This window comes from Sprattus sprattus (genome assembly GCF_963457725.1).
Source record: "Sprattus sprattus genome assembly, chromosome: 19".
Lineage (NCBI taxonomy): Eukaryota > Metazoa > Chordata > Actinopteri > Clupeiformes > Clupeidae > Sprattus > Sprattus sprattus.
In genome coordinates, this window is record NC_137917.1 from 25,726,239 (window position 1) to 25,738,738 (window position 12,500).

General features: G+C 46.3%; 1 protein-coding gene across 1 annotated transcript in view; it reads left to right on the forward strand.

Moving 5' to 3' along the window:
• rims2a (regulating synaptic membrane exocytosis 2a) overlaps nucleotides 1-12,500 on the forward strand; it is a gene marked incomplete at both ends in the record, with an annotated part of 194,304 nt that overhangs the window by 25,233 nt on the left and 156,571 nt on the right. Inside the window, 2 exon segments of the mRNA XM_080858121.1 lie at nucleotides 5,809-5,841; nucleotides 8,849-8,935. Coding sequence (XP_080714247.1) covers nucleotides 5,809-5,841; nucleotides 8,849-8,935 — 120 coding nt within the window.

Consider the following 12,500-nt stretch of genomic DNA (forward strand, 5'->3'; position numbering starts at 1 on the left):
GCTGGTGTACGTACACACACACACACACACACACACACACACACACACACACACACACACACACACACACACACACACACACACACACACTCCTACACAGCCCCAGAGCTCTCTGATGTGTGTGACCGCCCAGTCACACAGCTGTTGGATCTGGAAGTGCCAAAGTCACCACTCAGTTCCCGGAAAACAAAGATGTGTGCAATCAGCATTTTCTAAATGACAGAGAGGTGGACACAATTCCCCCTCAAATGGTGCCAGTCAGGTGCTTATACAAGACTAAAGATGTGTCTCGGTTGCGTTATATTCAATACAGTGTAGTATATGGCTTGACACCAAGTTGTGGTGTGAAGTGTGGTACATGTTTGAGACCTAGTCGTGATCTGAAGTGTGGTACATGTTTGAGACCTAGTCGTGATCTGAAGTGTGTTAGTGTAGTACATGGCTTGAGACTCAGTCGTGATCTGAAGTGTGTTAGTGTAGTACACAGCTTGAGACTCAGTCGTGATCTGAAGTGTGTTAGTGTAGTACATGGCTTGAGAGCCAGTCGTGATCTGAAGTGTGTTAGTGTAGTACATGGCTTGAGACTCAGTCGTGATCTGAAGTGTGTTAGTGTAGTACATGGCTTGAGACCTAGTCATAATCTCATGTGTGGTAGTACATGGCTTGAGATTTGAAGCTGTGCAGCGCCGGGGTGTGTGATTAGCAGCAGAGCTCTTGCCCTGCAGGTGAATGAATGTCTTGTGTGGAGGAGGAGGCCGAGTCAGACTCGTGGAGAGAGAAGCCGTCCAGAGAAGTTTGATTAATTAGTACTTCCCCCAAATCCCTGCCGCGCCGCTGACGGGCTGCTGTGGAATTGAGATGGCATGTGCGTGGGAACTCCGCCGGGGTCTGTGCTTCCTCTTCCCTTTGCTCTCTTTCTCTCTCTCTCTGTGTCTCACTCTCTTTCTCTCTCTCTGTGTCTCACTCTCTCTCTGTCTCTCTGTGTGTCTCACTCTCTTTGCTCTCTTTCTCTCTCTCTGTGTCTCACTCTCTTTCTCTCTCTCTGTGTCTCACTCTCTTTCTCTCCCTCTTTGTCTCACTCTCTCTCTCTCTTTGTCTCACTCTATCTCTCTTTCTCTGTGTCTCACTCTCTTTCTCTCTCTCTGTGTCTCACTCTGTGTCTCACTCTCTGTCTCTCTGTGTGTCTCACTCTCTTTCTCTCTCTCTGTGTCTCACTCTCTTTCTCACTCTCTGTGTCTCACTCTCTGGGTGTCTCACTCTCTGTCACTCTGTCTGACCCACTCTCTCTGTGTCTCACTCTCTGTCTGTCCCACTCTCTCGGTGTCTCACTCTCTGTGTGTCTCACTCTCTGGGTGTCTCACTCTCTGTGTGTCTCACTCTCTGTGTGTCTCACTCTCTCGGTGTGTCACTCTCTGTCACTCTGTCTGTCCCACTCTCTCTGTGTCTCACTCTCTGTGTGTCTCACTCTTTGTCTGTCCCACTCTCTCTTTGTCTCACTCTCTGTCACTCTGTCTGTCCCACTCTCTCTGTGTCTCACTCTCTCTGTGTCCCACTCTCTGGGTGTCTCACTCCCTGTCACTCTGTCTGTCCCACTCTCTCTGTGTCTCACTCTCTGTGTGTCTCACTCTCTGGGTGTCTCACTCTCTGTCACTCTGTCTGTCCCACTCTCTCGGTGTCTCACTCTATGTGTCTCACTCTCTGTGTGTCTCACTTTCTGTCTGTCCCACTCTCTCTTTGTCTCACTCTCTGTCACTCTGTCTGTCCCACTCTCTCTGTGTCTCACTCTCTCTGTGTCTCACTCTCTGGGTGTCTCACTCTCTGTCACTCTGTCTGTCCCACTCTCTCTGTGTCTCACTCTCTCTGTGTCTCACTCTCTGGGTGTCTCACTCTCTGTCACTCTGTCTGTCCCACTCTCTCTGTGTCTCACTCTCTGTCACTCTGTCTGTCTCACTCTCTCTGTGTCTCACTCTGTCTGTCCCACTCTCTCGGTGTCTCACTCTTTGTGTCTCACTCTCTGTGTGTCTCACTCTCTCTGTGTCTCACTCTCTGTCTGTCTGTGTGCCCACTCTGTTACTCTAGCTCTAGTTTTCTCTTTACTCTATATCTCATTGGGTCATTATTTTTCTCCCACTCATGTTGTTTGTTTTCCCTTCTTCCTCTCTCTTTCTCTTGTCCCGGGCATCTATCCATCTATCCATCACTCCTCTCTGCGCTGCTGCGTGTCTTAAGGTGAAGTGCTCCCCTGCTGAACTGATGCCGGTGCCACTTCCTGTTAGCCCTTAGCAGAGTGCTAACTGCAGCCTCAGCATCTCCAGTGGTGCAGCTGGTAGCATTGGCCTCTGTTTCTGTTTGACCTATATTTAACAACGGGCACACACATACACCACACACACACACACACAGTCACAAATGTTCTCTCTCCCTCTCCCTTTTTCTTTCCCTTTGTCTCTCTCTCTCACACACACATTACCACCCCCCCCCCCCCTCCCCCTCTCGCTCTCTCTCCCTCTCACACACACACACACACATTCTCTCTCCCTTCCCTCTCTCTTTTTCTCTCTCTCTCTCTCTCTCTCTCTCTCTCTCTCTCTCTCTTTCTCTCTCACACACTCACACCCTTTTTTCCTGAAGGTTCTATACTGAACAGCCGGCCCTCATTAGCTTCAGTCCACAGTCCAGATACTACATTCATAAATGTACGCTGAACACGTTGCTGAATTCAGCACAGCAAATCCTCTCAGGATCTCATTAAACACTGGGATATAGATACATGGACATATAGATGTATACCTTAAATTCACATTTTTTATGTCATGATTATTCGTAACCAATGATCTGGGCACACAGGCATGTGCCCGCGGATTCCTGCAGTCTCCATCCCCCTACCCTTGCTTGAGCTCATAGTAGTCATGTTCCCTGTGCCCAGTAGAGGGCAGTGTCTCATCACCAGTAGCGGTTTTGGGAGAGATATGGGAGGGTTTATGTGAAATGTTAAATCTGTTAAAAACTAAACAAGCCTCCTGGCATTACTAAGATGCTAACACTGCTCCTCATCACACACACAGGAATAACCCACAATGCAAAAGGTTGAAAAAAAACACAGCAATTACAAACATACATAGTTTTAGGAGATGAGTGGCTCAAGGAAACTATTTACCCTCAATCAGTCATCTCTGTTTCAGCTCTGACAGCCGTGTAAATGTGTTGGTAGTCTAGCAGAATGTGTTTCTCAATCTCATTTAGGTGGATGGTAGAGCACCTTGAGCCATATGAAGCTGTCTTGATCCATATGGAGCTATCTTGAGCCATAGGAAGCTATCTTGAACCATACGAAGCCATCTTGAGCCATATTGAGCTATCTTGATCCATAGGAAGCTATCTTGAACCATACGAAGCCATCTTGAGCCATATTGAGCTATCTTGATCCATAGGAAGCTATCTTGATCCATAGCAAGCTATCTTGATCCATAGGAAGCTATCTTGATCCATATGAAGCTTTCTTGAACCATACGAAGCCATCTTGAGCCATATTGAGCTATCTTGATCCATAGGAAGCTATCTTGAGCCATATGAAGCTATCTTGATCCATATGAAGCTATCTTGAGCCATATGAAGCTATCTTGATCCATATGAAGCTATCTTGAGCCATATGGAGCTATCTTGAGGCACAGAGTCTCACCACCTGTGGCCTCCCCGTCAGGAAGCTGTAGATCCATCTGCAGAGGGAGATGTTTAGTCCCATGTCCACAAGCTTAGAGACGAGCTATCTTGAGCCAAATGCTGAAGCTATCTTGAGCTATAGGAAGCTATCTTGATCAATATGAAGCTATCTTGATCAATATGAAGCTATCTTGATCCATAGGAAGCCATCTTGAGCCATATGGAGCTATCTTGATCCATAGCAAGCTATCTTGAGCCATATGAAGCTATCTTGATCCATATGAAGCTATCTTGAGCCATATGGAGCTATCTTGAGCCATAGCAAGCTATCTTGAGCCATATGAAGCTATCTTGATCCATATGAAGCTATCTTGATCCATATGAAGCTATCTTGAGCCATTGGAAGCTATCTTGATCCATATGAAGCTATCTTGATCCATATGAAGCTATCTTGAGCCATATGGAGCTATCTTGATCCATATGAAGCTATCTTGATCAATATGAAGCTATCTTGATCCATAGGAAGCTATCTTGAGCCATATGAAGCTATCTTGAGCCATATGGAGCTATCTTGATCCATATGAAGCTATCTTGATCCATATGAAGCTATCTTGAGCCATAGGAAGCTATCTTGATCCATATGAAGCTATCCTGATCCATATGAAGCTATCTTGAGCCATATGGAGCTATCTTGATCCATATGAAGCTATCTTGAGCTATCTTGATCCATATGAAGCTATCTTGAGCCATATGGAGCTATCTTGATCCATAGGAAGCTATCTTGATCCATATGAAGCAATCTTCGCAAACAGAGGTACATTGAGGTCCTGCCTTCTTCCCATGGGACTGTGCAGTGAGCTGAAGCGCAGCCTGCTGCCGCCATCACGTGCACAGCAGAACTTTGAGTTCCTGTCTGGCTGCTGTGCACGTACAGTTTGTGTTTATGGAGCTGTTGTGTTCTGAGGACCCTTAGCTGTTAGTGTTGTTTGTGTTCAGGAGAGGCATGGCCTGTGCAGGCTACTAATAGGACTGGCACAACTAGTTTTACCTGATCAAATCTATAGTGGTCTGTGAGATAGAAGTGGAAACCTGTGTGTGTGTGTGTGTGTGTGTGTGTGTGTGTGTGTTTGTGTGCATGTGTGTTTGTGTGTGTGTGTTTGTGTTAGGTGTGTGTGTGTAAGTGTGTCTGTGTGTGTGTGTGTGTGTTTCTGTGTGCGGGTGTGTTTGTGTGTGTGTGTTTGTGTTAGGTGTGTGTGTGTGTGTGTGTGTCTGCCTGTGTGTGTGTGTGTTTCTGTGTGCGGGTGTGTGTCTGTGTGTGTCTGTGTATTCCTGAATTCCCATAGTAGTGGTTAACTAAGATGCTTGTTAACTGTGTCGTCTTTCACACATTGAGTGGAACACTGGTCTACTTACCAATGGATTTTGCCCGGCATTTGGGTGGATGTCCTTTCAGCCAATGGGACAGAGACATTTGGGTGGATGTCCTTTCAGCCAATGGGACAGAGACATTTGGGTGGATGTCCTTTCAGCCAATGGGACAGAGACATTTGGGTGGATGTCATTTTTCAGCCAATGGGACGGAGACATTTGCGACTGAACGAGGCCTTGTGATGTACCCTGAGAGCTAACTGCAGTCTCCCATGCTTGCGGGAGAGACTCAGATTTGGCTAGTGTTCTCTTCTCTGCACAAACGGTGAACTCGGTTTGGCACAGAAAGAGCCGACATCCCCTTGACTCCCTCTGTACATGCACACATGTACAAATAACATTTGGGTTGTTTTTATTATTATTTACCTCGTTCTATTGTTTGTGTCATCCATCCCTGTGTGTGTTTTTTAGTTTCTGTTTTCCTCATCGCGTGTGTGTCTGCCATATGTTTTACAAGGATCATTCCAATTATTTTAAAGTCACATCTTTTCTGTTAATCATTTCTGGTGTCGAGTTCTGTTATATTATGTTATTATTGTTTGTTTGTTATTGTGTTTGTTTTATTATGTGACATTTGTTGCCCCTCTGTTTGCTTTGTTTGTTTGTATTCCCCTTGTTTGTTTATTTTGGTTTGTTTGTTTCCCCCCTTGTTTGTTTGTTTGTTTGTTTTGGTTTGTTTGTGTTCCTCCAGCACTGAGCTGTGCACCCTTATCTTTTTAGGGTGAAAGAAGAGCCAAAGCCCCAGCCGGCGCAGTAAGTAACCTCTGACCCCCAGCGTGCCGTGCCGCAGGCTTTGACTTCCTCCTTCCTGTCAATCGGCACCCTGTGCTTCCTGTTGCTTCCTCTTCCTGTTTGTTAGCGGGCCTCACTGTCCCCCCCCCCCGCCCTCTCCCCCCCCCCCCTCCCTGCCCCTCTTACCCAGCTCCCCCTTGGTGATTGGCTGTCCGCAGTGTCTTCTCTGCTTTCTGATTGGCTTAGTAAGAGGGTCTGTGGCGATGCCCTCTTACGTCATCCATGTGTGGACTGGATGCATCCTTTCGTGCTTCCTATCAAGCTGCTTCAGTGCCAACCGCCATGTCAGCTCCAGACAGAGGCCGAGGCTGTGTCTGAGCTCGGCCCGTATGTGTGTGTGTGTGTGTGTGTGTGTGTGTGTGTGTGTGTGTTTGTGTATCTGTGTGTGTGTTTGTGTGTATACATGACAGCTCCTGTGGGCTGAGTGCCTGATGCAAAGCCGTATGTCCTCATGTCCATGGGCTGGAGCTCGTCCTGCTTGTCTTTCTTCTACGGCTCCATCACCGACCTGCTCTCCATCTCAGACTGGGGCGTTACCCCTCAGCTGTGTCTGTGACTCTCTCTTCCTCTGGCTGCACTCTCTGTCTGTCTCTCTCTCTCTCTCTCTCTGTCTCTCTATCTCTCTGTCTGTCTCTGTCCCACTCTCTCTGTGTCACTGTCTCTCTCTCTCTATCCCACTCTCTCTCTGTTTCACTTTCTCTCTCTATCGCTCTGTCTCTCTCTGTCTGTCTCTCTCTCTCTTTCCCAGTCTTTCTCTTTTACTCCCTTCATTTGTCTCTCATTTCTTTTTTGCCTTTAGCCTTTCTTTCTTTTCCTGTCCTGCGCTCTTGCTTACTCTTTCATATCCTTTCCTTCTATCAGTTCTTCCATCCCTTCCGTGCCTGTTTCTCTCTGTTTCTCTCTGTTTCTGTCTGTTTCTCTCTGTTTCTCCCTTTTCTCCCTTTTCTCTCTGTTTCTCTCTGTTTCTCCCTTTTCTCCCTTTTCTCTCTGTTTCTCCCTTTTCTCTCTGTTTCTCCCTTTTCTCCCTTTTCTCTCTGTTTCTCTCTGTTTCTCTCTGTTTCTCCCTTTTCTCTCTGTTTCTCCCTTTTCTCCCTTTTCTCTCTGTTTCTCTCTGTTTCTCTCTGTTTCTCCCTTTTCTCCCTTTTCTCTCTGTTTCTCTCTGTTTCTCCCTTTTCTCTCTGTTTCTCCCTTTTCTCCCTTTTCTCTCTGTTTCTCTCTGTTTCTCTCTGTTTCTCCCTTTTCTCTCTGTTTCTCCCTTTTCTCCCTTTTCTCTCTGTTTCTCTCTGTTTCTCTCTGTTTCTCCCTTTTCTCTCTGTTTCTCTCTGTTTCTCCCTTTTCTCTCTGTTTCTCCCTTTTCTCTCTGTTTCTCTCTGTTTCTCTCTTTTCTCTCTGTTTCTCCCTTTTCTCTCTGTTTCTTCCTTTTCTCTCTGTTTCTCTCTGTTTCTCCCTTTTCTCTCTGTTTCTCCCTTTTCTCTCTGTTTCTCTCTGTTTCTCTCTTTTCTCTCTGTTTCTTCCTTTTCTCTCTGTTTCTCTCTGTTTCTCCCTTTTCTCTCTGTTTCTCTCTGTTTCTCTCTTTTCTCTCTGTTTCTCCCTTTTCTCTCTGTTTCTTCCTTTTCTCTCTGTTTCTCTCTGTTTCTCCCTTTTCTCTCTGTTTCTCCCTTTTCTCTCTGTTTCTCTCTGTTTCTCTCTTTTCTCTCTGTTTCTTCCTTTTCTCTCTGTTTCTCTCTGTTTCTCCCTTTTCTCTCTGTTTCTCTCTGTTTCTCTCTGTTTCTCCCTTTTCTCCCTTTTCTCTCTGTTTCTCTCTGTTTCTCTCTGTTTCTCCCTTTTCTCTCTGTTTCTCTCTGTTTCTCCCTTTTCTCTCTGTTTCTTCCTTTTCTCTCTGTTTCTCTCTGTTTCTCCCTTTTCTCTCTGTTTCTCCCTTTTCTCTCTGTTTCTCTCTGTTTCTCTCTTTTCTCTCTGTTTCTTCCTTTTCTCTCTGTTTCTCCCTTTTCTCTCTGTTTCTCCCTTTTCTCTCTGTTTCTCTCTGTTTCTCTCTTTTCTCTCTGTTTCTCCCTTTTCTCTCTGTTTCTCCCTTTTCTCTCTGTTTCTCTCTGTTTCTCTCTTTTCTCTCTGTTTCTTCCTTTTCTCTCTGTTTCTCTCTGTTTCTCCCTTTTCTCTCTGTTTCTCTCTGTTTCTCTCTGTTTCTCCCTTTTCTCCCTTTTCTCTCTGTTTCTCTCTGTTTCTCTCTGTTTCTCCCTTTTCTCTCTGTTTCTCTCTGTTTCTCCCTTTTCTCTCTGTTTCTTCCTTTTCTCTCTGTTTCTCTCTGTTTCTCCCTTTTCTCTCTGTTTCTCCCTTTTCTCTCTGTTTCTCTCTGTTTCTCTCTTTTCTCTCTGTTTCTTCCTTTTCTCTCTGTTTCTGCCTTTTCTCTCTGTTTCTCTGTTTCTCTCTCCTGTTCGCTGGCTTACTCTTTCATGCCCTTTTTCCCTTTCTTATCTTCTTCTGGCCTTTCTCTGGCGTCCTGGCCTACTCTTTCATCTTTTCTCTCTCCATCCTTATCTCCTTTTGGCCTCTCTTTCTTTCATTTCCCTCCCTTACCCACTTGTTATCTTTCCCTACTGTACTTCCTCTCTTCCTCTCTCTCTCTTCCTCTCTCTCTCTCTCTCTCTCTCTCTCTCTCTCTCTCTCTCTCTCTCTCTCTTTCCTTGTGACTGTGTGAGATGTCCCTATGACGACAGTAGCTGCTAGTGTGCCACTTCCTCTGGTCCTTCGTGTCCATGAATGGCGTTGCATTGCAGTGCAGTCCTGTTTCTCCCTCTCCTTCCTCTCCCAAGCGCTGAGGTTGCCTCATGAGAGGATGGCCTGTGTGTCATGTGTTGTGAGAGGTGCCTGTGCCTCTTCTGCTTCTTCTCTTTCTTGGTGTTGTTTTCAGTAGTTTTTTCTCTGCGTCACTTGGGTTTTCTCCTGTCCAACTGTCTGCTTGTTTGAACAGGTGGTTTCCCTTTAGCGGGATCACTGAGCTGGTTAATAACGTTCTCCAACCTCAACCAAAGTCCCCCAGTGAGAAGGAGCCTGAACCGTAAGTAAGAGTGGTTGCCCCCGCCTTGACCCCCCCCACCCCCCACCCCCCCTCAGACGCCTATGGCCCAGCCCAGCAGTCAAACTAAAACAAATGAACCTCATTGGTGTGCCCATCATAAGACATGATGTGTGCTAATCTCTTCATTGGAAAGTCTTATTCATGCAAAACTCTCTCCCCCCCCCCCCCCTTGGGTGTATGCCCATAAATGTGTGCCCTACAGTAATAACTGCCTTCATACAGTAATGGCTGCCTTCATACAGTAAAGGCTGCCTTCATACAGTAATAACTGCCTTCATACAGTAATGGCTGCCTTCATACAGTAATGGCTGCCTTCATATAGTAATGCTGCCTTCATACAGTAATGGCTGCCTTCATACAGTAATGGCTGCCTTCATACAGTAATGACTGCCTTCGTACAGTAATGGCTGCCTTTTTACAGTACTGTCTGCCTTCATACAGTAATGGCTGCCTTCATACAGTAATGGCTGCCTTCATACAGTAATGGCTGCCTTCATACAGTAATGGCTGACTTCATACAGTAATGGCAGACTTCATACAGTAATGGCTGCCTTCATACAGTAGGTTTAGGTTTAGGCTTAGGCTCTGGGCTCTGTTAAGCGCCTAGAGGCAATTGTATTGTTATGGCGCTATATAAATAAAATTGAATTGAATTGAATTCAGTAATGGCTGCCTTCATACAGTAATGGCTGCCTTCATACAGTAATAACTGCCTTCATACAGTAATGGCTGCCTTCATACAGTACTGTAAGCATATCTCGTCAGGGTGAGGTGTTTGTTAGCTGATCTGCGGCCCTCATTAAAAGTGATACACTGGTGCATATGATACAGCGCGCTGCCGCCGGCCAGACGCGCTCCATGCGATATATTCATGCGAATATGCAGCAGCAGCTCGAGCCACTGTCTCGTCTGTCTTAGCGTCTGCGGCTAGGTGCGGGGCTCACGTTTCCCCAAAGCAAACTGATGGTAGTGTTTGTTTGCTCGTGTTTTTGTTTGTGGGTGTGTGTGTCTGTGTGTGTGTGCGGAGGGGGGGGGATGGGTGGGTGTGATGTTGTTTCAACTCGGGTGTGTGTTTTTGTATGTGTGTGACCATACGTTAATGTTTGTTGAAGTGTTGTGAGAGTGTTTTGTTCTTTGTGTGTGTGTGTGTGTGTCTTGTGTGTGTGTGTGTGTGTGTGTGTGTGTGTGTGTGTGTGTATGTGTGTAAAGCAGCTGTCTGTCCTCCACGTGACCAAGTGTGTTTGTGAGATGGGGTTACGCCTCAGGTGGTGGGGGTTGGGGGGGGGAAGTTGCGCCTCGCATCTGCCCTGTCCTGCTACCTGACGCCTCTGATATCGGACCCCTCCCTCCCTCACTCCATGCCCACGGGCTGTCTGTAGCCCAGAGACCCGGGAGGAGCTGGATGGACGCCTTCACTCCAGAGGGGGAGAAGGGGCTGGCTGTTTTAAATGTGTGCTCTGTGATATTGTTTATGGATGTGTTTGGGCGCTTCATGATTAGTGCCCCCATCCAGGAGTGTGAGTGTAGGTGGGATGGTGATGGGCTGGGTAATGCAAGCAGAGGATGAGGTGATGGGTTATTATGGGATATGTGGGAAAGGCTAGTGGGACGTTTTGAGAATTATTTGATGAATATATTGAAGATGAAAGTGGTGGATGGTTGATGGTTGTAGGCAGTTGGCCTTGACTGGCCACGGTTCGTGATTCTAGTTGGACAAGCACTCTGGCCAGAGGAGAAAGCACAGCGCTGGGATCAGATGTTATCAGCGGTGGCGGAGAAATCTCAAGTGGCTAATCTTTCATGCTGCGTTTAGACACTTATAGGCCAAGGATTTAAACACCGCCGGGACAAATTAGGGCAGTTTTGTTTCACCGGAAACTCAGTCAGTGAGTTGAATTTCTAATTGTGACAAGATTAAATGTTTCGGTAGATACATGGGCACGTTGCATCCTGCTTTAAAAAAAAAAAGTGCCATTTGTAAATGATTTGCTGTTGAGCATCTCAAAGACCTAGAATTGAAGAACAATAGAATCAGAACCTAGAATTAAAGAACAATAGAATCAGAACCTAGAATTAAAGAACAATAGAATCAGAACCTAGAATTAAAGAACAATAGAATCAGAACCTAGAATTAAAGAACAATAGAATCCGAACCTAGAATTAAAGGCCCAATAGTTCTAACAGGAAACTGTCCTCAGAACAGCTGAACCTGCGATGGCTCTGACCCTGACCAGCTGCTTCATCCGCTTCAGGTCTCTGCTTTGGGTCCAAAGACTGCGTTTCTAGGAACAGGAACGGCGGCCTGTTAATGGTTTACACTGAAGCTCTCAGTGAAAGGATAGCTCTGCTCAGTAATGCACCCCACTGATGAATCTTTCAGGGGGAGTTGTGAGGCCGATGGATGCCGTTCTCATCGCCATATATTATGAACTCAACGCCGGGGCTTTGGTTTCGGCGTGTATGCCCCGATTGACACACAAGCCATACAAAATGCATGTCTGTCAGACACACATACATTCACACACACACACACACACAACCGCACATACAATCACATACACACACACACACGCACTCACAAACACACACACACACACACACACTCACTCACAAACACATACACACACACACAGATACACACACACACACACACACCGTCCGGGCATCTATCAGATGGGCCGGGCTTGGGTTCCAGCGCTCAAACTTGCTGCCAGTCTGACCGCAGACATCCGTCTTCATAGTTATTAACTGCCGGCTCAGTTGGAACCACCTTCAGGCGGCTCGTGTCATGCCGAAGGTCTAGGTCATCCTGCTCTGTATATGATGAGAAGGGATACTTTGTGTCCAGCCGAAGGTTTAGGTCAACCTGCTCTGTATATGATGAGAAGGGATACTTTGTGTCCAGCCGAAGGTTTAGGTCATCCTGCTCTGTATATGATGAGAAGGGATACTTTGTGTCCAGCCGAAGGTTTAGGTCAACCTGCTCTGTATATGATGAGAAGGGATACTTTGTGTCCAGCCGAAGGTTTAGGTCAACCTGCTCTGTATATGATGAGAAGTGATACTTTGTGGTTCAAAGGTCATAAGTGGAAGCTGGAAAGTGTGGTCTGAGGTGGGGCGTCCAAGTCGTTTATCCCGCCACTTTAAGCCCTCAGCGGGGCCCCTGTGATTGGACGATTAGTTTGAGGCCGGCCCCTGAGACAGAAACACGGGTGCTAATGACTCATTAAATGGCAACATGAGAAAGTGGAATAAAGTGAAGTAAGTGCTGGTCAGCTTTCAGAACTCATGTGACACCAGCAGTATAGCGCCCCCTCTGGTGGATCGCAGTAGGGTTTTTTTTTGTAAGAGGAAGACTGAAATCAGCTGTACATCAGCACAACACTAGACTAAGTCCAAGGGAGACAGAAAATGCAAAGTAGACAAGCTGTTTTGAAAAAAAACAAAAAGGTTTCTCTTTCTTATGGACTTGTTTATCAGAGTACGCTGTTACATCCCACAAAACACTCTTTTGATTCAGCTTGATTTTCATTCTCAGATATGA